A 13,373-nucleotide genomic window follows, 5' to 3' on the forward strand; every position below is an offset into this window, starting at 1 on the left:
GTAGTCCTTAGGGGGACTGGAGGGTGTGGGTGGTGTCGGCCTGTGTGGGGCTCCATCACTGGCAGGGTATCCTGGAGAGGACATGATGCCACAGCCCGTTCTTCCCCACTCATTGCTGGAACTGGGTTCAGGATGTCCCGCTGCTACCAGGGCCAGCAGTTTCTTTACAGTTCCCCTGGGTCACCTCAGCCATCTGGCCTTTTGTTGAAAGACAGTGGGTACTTGTTTCCACTGCCGCAGGGGCAGGTTTCTGCAGGCAATTTGGCCTCCTGCATTAGATCTTCTGAGATTTTTTTTTTTTTTTTTTGTACCGCGGATCGAACTCGGGACCTTGTGCTTGCAAGGCAGGTGGCAGAATCACTGAGCTACATCCCTGGCAGTCTTTTTTTTTTTGGTACCGGGGATCGAACTAGGACCTTGCCCTTTCGAGGCAGGTGCGAGGCAGGTGTGGGTGCCCCTGAGCCAAATCCCCGGCTCTTCTGAGGTGTTTGATCTGGCAATTCCATGTATAGGCATTTGTCTTAAGGAAATAATTAAGGATGTGAGTAGAGGTTTGGTTAAAGAAATTTTTCTTGTGTTAGCTGAAGGTCAAACTTCTTGCCATGCAAGGGATCAGTTGAAAAAATTGAGTGCTAGTCATTGGGTATCAACTCATAGAGTGGTAACATAGCATCCTGTTTTACCAACAGCTAAGTAGAACAGTATCCTTGCATCAGAAGGCTAACAGTTAATTCAGATGTTATAGTATTTACCTTTGAGTGGGGGTTATGGTTGGTTTTAAATTTTATTATTTTGTAAATTTTTTTTTGGTACCAGGAATTGGACCCAGGGCCTTGTGCTTACCAAGCAGGCACTGTGCCACTGAGATACATCTCCAGCCCAAATTTTATTATTTTAGTTTGCTTAGTATTTTCTTAGTTAAAGAATAATGAGTTTCTTTTGTGGAAAATAAGCATATAGGAAGCAATTGCTCTGATGTTTCTGTGCAGTGTTAGTAATGACAGGTTCTCAAGTTCTGGTGGCTGTCTCGCTGGTGGTGGTGAAGTATGAAGAGAACAACATACAAACAAACAATCTCCCAAGCTCCTCCCACTAACTAATTAAAAACCACCAACTAATAAAATGATGATCATAATTTTAAACATCTCAGCAAATCTAAGAAGGAGTTTTCAAAGACTGTAGTCATACTACTGCATTTTCTTTTTCAATCACTGTTCATTTTACCTAATGTACAAAAATGAAAGTAAAATGGAATTGAACTACTGAACTTTAGGTACCCTTGATTTCTTTGTCATGAAGCTGGTTTTTCCTACTGTGAATTTGTATAATTAAGAAAGACAAAATTTTTTTTAAAAAAGGTACATGGCATTATTTGCTGTACCATTTAATCAATAATACTCTCATTTGTTTTGATTTCTAAAATATTTCTGTGTTTAATGCTTTGAAATTTTTATTTTCAGAATTTATCCCTTGCATTTTTAGCTCGGGCATAAAGGAAGATAGGATTTCTACCATCAACATTTTGTTATCTACACTGAAAACAAAGGTACGCGTGTGGTGATCAGTCTTGCTGTCATTTGTTTCTCTTTGTGAATGAAGAAATGGTCCCCATTGCTTTGCAGCTTTCTCAGCTATAGTTACATAGATTGAGTGGAAAACAGGTTCTTAAGCAGAAGCTGAGTTTGACGGTGAGTAAGTTCTGGGGCCAGAAGCTCGAAGAACGCAGGGCTGCTCTTTCCTTATGACAGGAGGAAAGCTGTTGATCAGCAGTTCACAGCAACCCAGGTTCCTAATTATGAGTGGCAAATTGCAAGTAATGCTTCATTTACACCTCTAGTGCAGTGTTAATTTGTGTCATGTCACGTATTCTGGCTTTTGCAAACATCCTACAGAAATTTAAAAACTTGCCAAAAAGGGATTGATCACTGTCCTTGAGACAGAAACACCTTAACTGATTAATTAGAAAGACTCTGTGACCCTGTCAACATGAAAAGTTGTCAAAGCCCACGTAAAAGTGGCCAGTCAGGACCAGGGATTTAGCTCAGTGGTTCCAGCACCTGCCTTGCAAGTGCAAGGTCCCAAGTTCGGTACCAAAAAAGAAAAAAAGTGGCCAATAAGCAGAAAACACTTTACTTTCATAGTTCATAAACAGTGGTTCTCAACTAGGTACAGTTCTGCTCTCCTTGAGACATTTGGCATTTCTGGAGACAGTTTTTAAAAATTTTATTTATCTTTTTATGACAGTGTAGTTTAGGCTTCCCTAAACTATGACTGTGTAGTGTAGGCTGGTCTTGAACTCACTGTGTAGCCCAGCCTGGCCTCAGACTTGTGGCAGTCCTCCTGCCTCTGCCTCCTGAGTGCTGGGATTCTAGGCTGGAGTCATTTGTAGTTATGACCGGGAAGCTACAATTGGCAGAGAGTAGGTAGAGACCAGGGGTGCTGCTGGACACCTTACAGTGTACAGGACAGCACTGCTCCCCTTCCTCTTAAGAGTGTCACCTTACCTAAAATAAAACAAATAGTGACATACAGGCTTCTTCCCTTACCAGGATAGCAGTGACATTTTAAAAATGACATCCTGTATAGTACTAGCAAAGATGCTTCAGGCCAGGTACTTCCCTGGAGGTCTCAGCCCTCATGGAAGACAGCAGCTCTGGCCCCATGTGCTAAAGGTCTCATGTATGCTGTAAGCCTGGCTTAGGGTTGCTTTGAGCTGGAGTGCTGATCAGAACCACCTGGAGGACGCACTTCAAATACTCGGACTGGGCCACACTGCCCAGGTTTGGGTGGGCTGAGAACTTGTGCTTCAGTTCCATCTGTAAGACTCGATGCCAAGTCTCTCATCAGAAATGCAGTGTGGACTTCACACAAGGCTTGATGGGGAGTAGCCAGGTGGAAACAGCCTGATTGTAAATATCAGGGGAAGGGTTAAGTAAGTCATGGTCCACTGGTAGCATAGAATACTATTGAGCCCTCCAAAACGATCTTCTGAAGGAATTTTTAATGTGGTAAAAGCTTACACTAGATAAGTAAAGGAGGCACAAAACCATATTGCAATATAATCTCAGGCCATAAAAAAAATAACCAGTGTATATACCTGCATGCTGTGGCTGTAGACAGGTGGGGCAGGAAGGAAACACCCTAGAATGGTAATGAAGTACCGAAGGTGTTTGGGATATTGGTGAATTCTGTATTTCTCTGTGTATTTTCCCCTTTTTTGGCCAAATTTTCTGCAATTAGCATGCATTATTTTTATAACAACGAAAAGACAATAAATAGTATTTTTATAGACAAATGAATTTTGAGCTTTATTTGTTCTATCATTGTTTTCAGGTAGTTCACAATACAAATATCACAAAAACCCAGAAGGTGCGCTTCTTTACTGGGCAGGTCTTGGTCCACATAGCATCTCTCTACAGCTGGAATGGGATTGCTGACGTGACCTCAGAAAATTCCGAGAATGCCAAGGTACAGTCTCTTGGGTTTCAGTGGACCTTAGTAGTGGTCACATCTCAATATTACACTAGGCTTTAAAAAGAAAAAACCCAGGGCCAGGGATTTAGTTCGTTGGCACCGCACCTGCCTCGAAAGTACAAGGTCCTAAGTTTGATCCCTGGTACTGCAAAAAAAAAAAATCCCTAGCTGAACATAGTGGCACATGCCTGTAATCACAACACCTGGGATACTGAGGCAGGATGATTGCTACCAGTTCAAGGCCTGCCAGGGCTACATAGCCAGAACCTGTCTTGAAAACCAAACAATAGAAATAAAAACTTCAAAACAATCCCATCATTTCGTTGTTTCTTTTGGCTTATAGTTATATTAATTCTCTGCTAAATGCAATATGATTTTTAAAAATTATAGTATTGTTATTTGCAGTGCTGGGGATTGATCTCAGGGCCTTGTGCTTGTCAGACAACTGTTCTGCCATGGAGCTACATCCCCAGCCCTTTGTATTTTTTAAGACAGGGTCTTATTAAATTGCCCATGCTGGTCTCAAACTTGTAATCCTGTCTCAGCCTCACAGGTAGCTGGGCTTGCAGGCATGTGCCATCATGCCCAGCTTAAGGTTTGTATTTTCACCCTAAGATTTTTGTTCTCATGTGGGACTTATGATAGCACACTGTTGTCATTGTCAGGGAAGAAACTATCACTCCCATTAGCTGAGTGAGGTCTTCTGTTTGTCTTCGGGTCATCGGGCTCTTGGCAGGCTCTCTTCCTCCTCTTGCTTAGCCTCTTCCTTCTCTGTCTTCCTTTCTTTTCACATCCAGGCTTTGGAGATTCAAAGCTTGTTCTGTTTACTTTAGAATCCTGTCTAGGGGGTCTTTCATTTTCTCCCCCGCTGACATGGTGATTTATTTTTTGATAGTTAACTCCTGCTAAATCAAAGCAGTTGCTCTCATATTGACCCAAGCCCAGTGTGCCTTTTGATTTTCTATTATTTTCCTCGGAGTGTTTTCAGCATGGACTTGGCCAACATAGCAAAGGCTCAGTCTTGCTGTTAACTTCTGAAAACTTACTTCTCCAGAGCCTACTGCTTTCCTCCCTTTTATCTCGGTGTCTTGCCCTGGTCCTCTCGTTTCAAACATATTTTTGTGCACTCCTTTACAGGAAGCCCTATGGGTATAATAAAAACACTCCCAAACGTGTAATTTCATTCAAAAGTCCAAGACAAATTAAGTCATTTTGAAGCTTTTAAAAATAAGAGTTTAAACTTGCCTCTCTTAAGAGTATTCTTTCATCTTGATGGTTGTGTCTGTTTTGGATTGTCTTGTTTGGTTTTGGAATAATTCTAAGTGTTTGATTTTAAGTATTTTCTGAGCTGTCATTAGGTGGTGTGTCACTGTCCTGTTTTTATTCGGCAGCTATTACTCATGTTTATGAACTTGGGATTCATTGAATTATTTTCCAACCCTCATAGATGTCCACTGAAGAAGCAGGGAAAGCCACAGTGAGGGAGCTTGTTCATAACTTCCTGACGGATATTTGCTGTTCGCGCAAGCATGGGATTAATTTTTATGACACATCTTTGGGTACCTTTGGCAGGTAAACTACAGCTCTTTTGCGAACCCCAGCATGTGTGTTCTCAGAAGTCATCATGTACTGACTGCCTAGTGGAAACCAGCTAAATAATAGAACTGTAGGTTAGAATGGGAACTGTGTTCATTATCTAACTCATTTTAGGAGTGAGCAGTTGGAGACCCCGAATGTCTGTTCCAACCCCTTAGGGGCAGAGGCCTTGGGTAGCAGTGTATTTAGATACACAGACAATGGGATGTCTCCCCTAGGGAGGCATCACCCATGTCTGCTGAAAGATGCTGGTGTCAGTCAGACCTGAGATGAGTCCCTTATGTCACCTTCCCAGGGAGGGGAGGCCCTGACATGGACCCGAAGTGGTCCCTAAGTGAGTACCCTTGTCATCCCAGTTTTGCAGAGGAGGAAGCCGATTGAGAGGTCAAGGCAGAGTTTACATTTGAACCCAGGAAATACTGTTCCAAACCTATTGATAGTTAGCAACTCACTCTTAATGACAGGCCACCAACGAGCTTTAAAATGTGTTTTTTGCCAGATGTGGTGGTGCACACCTGTAATCCCAGCACTTGGGAGACTGAGGCTGGTGTATAACCATGAGTTCAAGGCCAGCCTGGAATACATAGTGGGACCTTGTCTCAAAAAATAAAACCAAAAAAAAAAAAATGTGTTTTTTATATTTTGTTTTGTAGTTCATAACTATCAAAAGATTTCATCAGTAAGAAAACATAAAAGTCCAAATCTAATGATTTTGATTGTATTCTCTTAGATGTTCTCTTTGTAGTCATTAAATATATATCTGTATTTTTTGTTGTTGTTTTTTGTTTTTTTGTTTTTGGGTACCAGGGATCGAACTCGGGACCTTGCGCTTGCGAGGCAGGAGGTGGAACCATTGAGCTAAAACCCCAGCCCCTATCTATTATCTTTAATCACCAAAATAACCTGTGGGTTTTTTTTTCTCATTTGAGAATAAAAATATTGGCTATATTTTCTGGTCATTGTGAATAACTTCCTTTCCCTCCCTTGACAGCATAGTGTTTCATTACGAGGATTTAGATAGTTTGATTTAGTTCTAGCTTCAGGCATTCAAAAAATGCCTGATTCCTTCAAAATGGGATAATGTGGTGGGAATTCTGCCTCTGATTTTTCTGTTGGTGGTGGTTTTTCCTAGCCCTTATTTTTTTATTTTTATTTTGGGATAGAGTCTCACTAAATTGCCCAGGTTAGGCTTAAATTTATGATCCTCCTGCCTCAGCCTGCCACAGTACTGGGATTATAGGCATATACTACCACACCTGGTTTACATGTAATTTTAAATTTATTTTGATTGTGAGATTATTCTGATTCACACTTAGTATAGCTTTTCGTTCTTCAGTAAGGTTGAGCTCATTTTCCTGATAATATGTTACATCGGACTTTTGCAGTAGAATACCATGCTTAACACACATACATTTCCCCCTTTTTGAAAGGACTCTTTTCTCTCTTAATGAGGTCTGTGAAATGGATGATCACTTAATGAGCATATTGAATCAACTCGAGAGTGTGGGTCTGTTTGGAATAAGCTGTGGTTTTCGTGAGTAGTTGAAATAACTAGCAAAAAAACGAATGTTTGTGCTTAAAGGAAGAGGAAAGGAGTTGTGTTTGTAGATAGTAACGGGAAGCTTTGAGAAAATTGAAATGCATGGTTTCCCAGCAGTCATGTGGCCCGCTGCATTTCATTCAAGTCCCTGAACAGATGTTAGCACTTGAGGCAGCCCTTCTAAGGTGCCCCATGCACTCAGTGTCCTTTTTTCTGGTCCAGGCTTCTGACTGTGACCTCTCACCACCTTGCATAATTATTTCTTTGCATGATCTGATTTGGTGTGAAGTGGTAAGAAGAGAGTCTGATCCTTTTTGTCTTCCTCAGGGCCTAGGGTAGTGCCTGGCACTGAGGAGGTATTTCTTGAAATAAGGTGTTAGAGGACAGAGCGAGGCACATTTTCCCTATAAAGGACCAGATACTGTTTTAGGCAGGTTGGTCATCCATGTCTTGTGACCTCCCAGCTATGCCTTCGTAGCATGGAAGTGGCCACAGGCACAGACAAATGGGTGTGACTGTGTTCCAAGAGAACTCACTTACAGTGCTAAGTGGCAAGCCACAGTCCAGCATCCCCTGGTGTGCAGGATAGGAGAACAGGTTCTCAAAATCACACAGCTGGACTCCACTCATAACTTAGCTCTGAGACCTAAGCAGGTTATACATCCTCTCTGCCTCAGTTAAACTCACCTGTAAAATTGGTGCCTGTCTCAAGTAGAACAAGATAACGGCCAGGGGCAGCCTCTGGCCTGTATTACACAGTGCACCAATATTAGTGCGATCCATTTTATTGCATCATTGATTAACATTATGTGTGTGTATAAGGTGGGCCTAATGGTGCCTACCTGTGAGCCCAGTGCTCTGGGAACCTGAAGGGGGAGGATCGAAAGTTCCAGCCCAGCCTGGACAATTTAGCAACTTAGCGAGACCTTGTCTCAAAATAAAAAAATAGGAAAGGTCTAGGGATCCAGTTCGGTGAGAAGGCCCTGGGTTCAGTCTCCAGTACCAAAGGAAAAAAAAAGTATGTGTAGTATTTTGGACACTGATAGTAGATTTAATGTTCTGTCATTTGATACTACAAACTATGTATTTTTTGTTTATGGAATTTTCATATTAAGAATTTTATATCTTTTTTAAAAGGATAGTGTTTTGATTAAAATTGTATGCTTTCTAATTCAGCCTTTAAAAAATTCTCGTATGTACAGCTATCATAGTTTCACTCAGTTTGTCGGGGACACAGGATACCGAGCTGGACACAGGATACCTAGAAACCATTACCAAGACTGCCACAGAGGCAGATTCTCAGGTTCTGCTAGATGTTCCAGCACCAGGCCTATCTGAAAAGGCATCTTTTCTTAAAGGCTTTAGGGCAGATAAAACCTAGATCCTGTGGTTCTGGGTCTGTAGATCCTGGGTTGTTCCCTTTATCCTATCTTTAGCATGATCAGATTTTCCTGCCTCTTTCTTTTATCGTCTCATACTCAGGAAGATGATTTGCCTCCTTTGGGACAAATTCTGGGTATTTTCCCACAGTGGGTCTTCCCTGTATTCTCTTCTGCAGTTGCTATGCCAAGGTGTGGGAACCTGAAATAAGCTAGAAACAGAAGGCAGAAGATGTGTGCAAAACCTTGTGCCAAGTCTCGTGGAGTGTTAGAACTAATTTGATGGCACCAGGACCACATGGCAATTCATGAGCACTCACTTCATGTAAAAAACTTCATTCTTTCAGAGGAAGTGTTCTATATTTTTTAAAGTTGTATGCACATTGCATGCTTACATAATGCTTTTTCTGTATGTGGTTAGAGGAGAGAAGTCAGTGAAATCCCAAACTAAGGATTTTGAAAGCTTCTACCATGAAGAAATGATAAATGTTTGAGGAGATAAGTTTGTTTAACTTCATTTAAACATTATGCAGGGTAAATATGTATTGAAACATTAAATGGTACCCCATTAATAGATACAATTTTTGTAGTTTTATCTACCAGTTAAAAATAAATTTTAAAAACCAGAGACATAGGATACCATTATTTTAAGAACATAGTATTCAATAAGTGTACATTGAATTGAATAAAAAAGAAAGAAATGGAGGAGAGATTCCTCCCGGTAATTTTTCCCTGTCTTTGCAGTGACCTGGACCTCTAGGCAGACAGTGGGCAGCTGTGGAGGTTAGAGAGGATGGCTTTTTTCTGCTTTAGAAGGCAGGTTGAATTTGGGAGGGAAGAAGGAAACCGGAGAGGTACATGGGACAGAGTGGAGACCTTTTCAGCCACTGGGAAGTAGGGGATGGAAATCAAAGCCCTCTGGTAGAGCTCAGGATCCCACAGCCATGGAAGCACCCACTTTGTGTCCTGGAGGAAATCTACCCACAGCCATTTTACCACTTTGTCCCTGAGAGAAACTCTGAGCCTCCACCAGCTTGAATTTTCCCTGCTGACCCCTCTCTCTCGTCTCTGTCCCTAACAGAGGAGGCAATCTGACGCTCTTGCACTTCTTGCTGGGTTTGAAAACTGCGGCCAACGATGAGCTGGTGGCTGAGCTGGTGGTGAACATCCTGAAAGTGTGCCCAGACCTGCTGAGCAAGTACTTCAAGGAAGTGACGCTTTCCTTTCTCCCAAGAGTGAAGTCTACTTGGTTAAATAATATCAAACTGCTGACTAAGGTACAAAACATAACATTTCAAAATCCATTTGCTGGGGTAGGGCTGGAGTGTGGGGAGTTGAGGAAGACCCGGGCATTCTGCTCTGCTGAGCTGTACAATGTGAAGACCTTCCTCCGGGGATAAAGGGGGTATTTTAGATGACGGCGCTTGGGTGACCTTGTCCTCTAAGTATATTCACTGTGCTGGATTTTGAGGTTTATTCCTTTTGAATATGTTGGGCTGATTGAAATGTTTGAATTGTAGGATGGCTTTTAAAGATTGATATCAAAGGGCCGGGGATTTAGCTCAGTGGTTTCGCCACCTGCTGTGCAAGCACAAGGACCCAAGTTCGATCCCTGGTACCAAAACAAGCAAACAAACGAAAAAACCCCAACTATATGCATAGACTAGAGCTGGGGATTTAGCTCAGTGGTTCCACTGCCTGCCTTGCAAGCACAAGGACCTGAGTTCAATCCCCAGTACCAAAAAAAAAGATTGGTATCAAGTCCTTAGAACAACTTGCTGTAAGCTGTGGTATGTTGGGTCTTTTGCTTGAGTAGATGTGTGTTAATTTCTTTTCAGCCGTAGATGTCAACATCTCCCTCATCTGCCAGTGGAGGTACAGGTTGAAATCCTTACTCCAAATGCTTGGGGCCAGAAAGAGGTGTTTCAGATTTCATAGGCTTTTGCGTTTTGGAATATTTGCATAGATTTTAATGAGTGAGCATTTCTAATCCAGAAATGCACAATCTGAAATCCAAAATGCTTCATTTTATGAAACTTTTTTGAGACATCATGTCTTTTTGGTACTCAAAAAGCTTTAGATTGCGGATTTTTTGATTAGGGATGCTCAGCCTATAGTTATTATAAATTCTTGGCTCAATTGAGCTTTTCTCTGCCTGCCTCATGTACATGTGAAATGCCTGGGATTGTTTCCTTGTGCCTCAGTCTGGACCTGGAGTTATCTGTGAAACTAGCTTTTAGTCACGGATTCTTGGAATTCCCCTTGAGTGTTGGTGAGTGCGAGCCCCAGCTGTATCTCCATGTGAGAAAGAAGAAAGATGCCCTCCCCCTTGCTTGGGGAGCACAGCCCTGTGACCAGCACCCTCCAGGGAGCAGTTTCTGGTGCTGTCCTCCCCAGCCTGGCGAGGGGCAAGGGTGTGGTGTTTGCAACTCAGCTTTGGCCCTTCCTTGGCCACTCAATGCCCAGCCCAAAGGAAGTCACTTAACCTCCCTGAGGTCCTATTTTGCCATCCACAGACTCTTTTTAAACATCAGGTGTCCCCACTTCAAAGGGTTGTCATAGTTTAAAAAGATGGTAGGGTTTGTCAAGTACAGTGGTCATTGGTTAGTGATACCCTTATCACTTCCAGCACAGTTCTAGCAGTGATTTGTCTGCCATTGGGGGTCATAAGGGGCTCCCCAGACCACAGGCCAAGCTGTGGTTTGGAGGTCACTACTCTGATGGTGGCAGTCTGGTGACCTGACTTATCTTTAACAGGTCTGCTCTTGTTCCTGCAGTGAATCTGGCCTTTATCACTGCAGAATTGTTTGATTGGAATGGCTTCACTATTGCATGCCTATTTCCGGCACCAACTAAATTTCTTTTCTCCTTTTCCTAGATCTATGAGGCCCAGCCAGAGATTTCCCGGGCATTTCAGACCAGAGAGTTTATCCCCTTGCCGCGGCTCCTGGCGATGGTGATGGTGACCATGGTGCCCCCGGTGTGCAATAAGATCATGTTCACCCAAGCATTAAATGTAAGGTCATAGTCGACCCGCTTCCGGAACTTTTCCTGCTGAACCCTCTGGCTGAAAATCCCAGCCTGGCTGTGTTGGATTGTTTTGTCAGGGAGCCTCTGAGGCTTCCATGCAAGTGACAGGTGCCCTCACTTGGAGCAAGGACTGTGAACAGGAGCCCGTTCCCTCCAGGGATGAGTGGGCTCACATCTTGTCCCACTCCAGCATGGGGCAAGGATGTCTCCATCCTTCCGTACCTCCCTACTTCTGCTTGGGTGGGATAGAAGAATGTTGGAGTCAGAGGAAGGGAATTCTTGTACTGAAGTCTCATTAGTTCAGAATTTCTGGACAGGGTAGATTGAAATTTATCAACAAATCATTCTTTTTCTTTTTTAGTTGTTCTGGGGATTGAATATGGGGCATGGCACATGCTAGGCAAATGGTCTACCGTTAGGTACATCCCCAGCAAATATTTGTTCAAGTGAGTAGTGTTAAGATTTCTGGGGAATATTTACTTTGAGAACTATCTGTCTTCAGGCATTTCTGGAGAATATGTTTATGGAAAAATTGAGACTTAAATTTCATATCATTAGTGATTAACAAGGTCCCCGAGCTCTATCAGAAGCCAAGCCTTGTGTCACCATGCTGTTGTGGGCTTTGGTGAATGGCTGTGGGCTATTGGCCCCTCTAAGCCCAGTGGCCTAACACTTCCCTGGGGAGATGAGGCATTCAAGAGCAGGGACAGCGTGCTGTGTTGCATGGGCATGAGTCGGCCCCTGGTGATGGGCGCAGTCACTAAAGTAGTGTTGGCTCTCGAGACTGCAGTGGAATTCTTTGATACATGTCCAGGGTTTGTGCTGAGCCTGGGCGATGAGTGAGGAGGAGAAAGCAGGAGGCCTGTGTGGGACTCTGCAGAAAGGTCTTTTGTTCGGTTTGCCAAATCATCACAGGGAAAATTAGGACTCAGCTAACTTACCCATCTGTTTTGCGGGAGACATTCCTATTTCCCAAGAGGTCTGCAGAAAATGGAATGGAAGGGAGCTTGTCAGGTGCATTTCCTTTGAAGGCTGCATAGCACTCCCTGCACTTACTCCTGGCAGTCTGGACATGAAAGGCTGACCTCTCTCAGTGTTGTCTCTCCGCATACCCCTGGAGGATTTTCCATCCTCTCGACAGAGTGGCTCAGGGGATGAGACCAGGCCTGGCTCCCTCCCCTTCTGGTGGCTGCTGTCCTGTGCAGGCCCAGGGCCATCGAGCCATAGCCTGGAGAGCTGAGACTGTTTCATATGCATGGGACCCAGTAGTGTGAGAAGTTCTCGAGGCTGCAGTTGGAGGTTTTTTCCTTTTGTTCCTTACGGTGTTGTCTGAAGAACTTCTAACCAACAGCACGTGTTTTAAATTAGAAAAAGAGCTAGTTATTTTAGAAATGAGCTGTTAGAAGGGTTTAGCAGCAAGTCATGGAGTTCCTGTGCTCCCAGCCTGCTGGGTGTTGCCCCAACTCTTGTTGGGGGCCTGCCTTGAAGGGATTATGTGTTGGAGCCATCGTGGACTTACAGCATTTCGTGTTCTACTTAGGTGCACAGCACCCACGTAAAATAAAACTGCAGCTGGTTGGAATGCTGGGCACTGGGCTGTCATGGTTATGAAACTAAAAGCCAGTCAGAGGCCTGTGTGTTTCTCCCTCACTGTAAATCCCAGTACCTCAGCCAGGGCGCCCCAGGGTTTAACGCTTGTGGGCTTGCCTGGAGATCATGTGAAGATGCACGTTCCGCTAGAGTTGGGCCAGGGCCTAGGACTCTGCATTTCTTCCCTGCAGTAGGCACTTCTGGCACTACTGGTAGTCCAGGAACAAACTGCCCTTGGCCGTGCCCTGAGTGCTTATCTCTTTGTTGCTAGCACAGGGTCTTGAACTTGCTCAGTCTGTAGTCAGAGAGTTCTTTGAAGACCATCCTAACAGTCACCTGAACAGAAGTGGGGAAGTGTGTATGTGCCAGGCCTGTGATGTGAGTTGCCTCTTACGCTAGTTCATTTTCTGTTATTGTGACAAAAGGCCTGAAGCTGGTTGTGTATGAAGAAAAGAGTTTTATTTGGCTAACAGTTTTAGAAAATGAAAGTCCAAGGTTGGGTAGCCTCATCTGTTCATCCTCTGGTGAGGGCTGCCCTGGCTGTGCAACAACATGGCAGATGGGCAGAAAAGAACATAGCCATGTGCACGAGGGAGCCCACGTAGTGACATAGGAAGCCAGAGGCCAGGGAAGGGCCAGGCGTCTTCCTTTTATAGCCACCCCCTCTCTTAAGAACTAACAGGGTCCCATGAGAACTACATTAATCCCTCTTGAAGGTGGCATGTCCGTCCGTGATCCAAGCACCTTCCACTAGGCCGCACCTC

At 43.7% G+C, this 13,373-nt stretch overlaps 1 protein-coding gene across 2 annotated transcripts in view; it reads left to right on the plus strand.

Annotated features, from left to right (window-relative positions):
- Positions 1-13,373, plus strand: part of Urb1 (URB1 ribosome biogenesis factor) — a 68,563-nt gene that overhangs the window by 13,590 nt on the left and 41,600 nt on the right. For both annotated transcript variants that reach the window (XM_013071288.3, XM_021256154.2), the window contains exons 7-11: positions 1,461-1,546; positions 3,334-3,468; positions 4,922-5,046; positions 9,071-9,266; positions 10,868-11,005. In XM_013071288.3, coding sequence (XP_012926742.1) covers positions 1,461-1,546; positions 3,334-3,468; positions 4,922-5,046; positions 9,071-9,266; positions 10,868-11,005 — 680 coding nt within the window. The remainder of the gene's footprint in view (positions 1-1,460; positions 1,547-3,333; positions 3,469-4,921; positions 5,047-9,070; positions 9,267-10,867; positions 11,006-13,373) is intronic.

Source organism: Heterocephalus glaber, unplaced genomic scaffold, assembly GCF_053883595.1.
Source record: "Heterocephalus glaber isolate CG9 unplaced genomic scaffold, H.glaber_assembly_v1.0 deba00000122, whole genome shotgun sequence".
NCBI classification, from domain to species: domain Eukaryota; kingdom Metazoa; phylum Chordata; class Mammalia; order Rodentia; family Bathyergidae; genus Heterocephalus; species Heterocephalus glaber.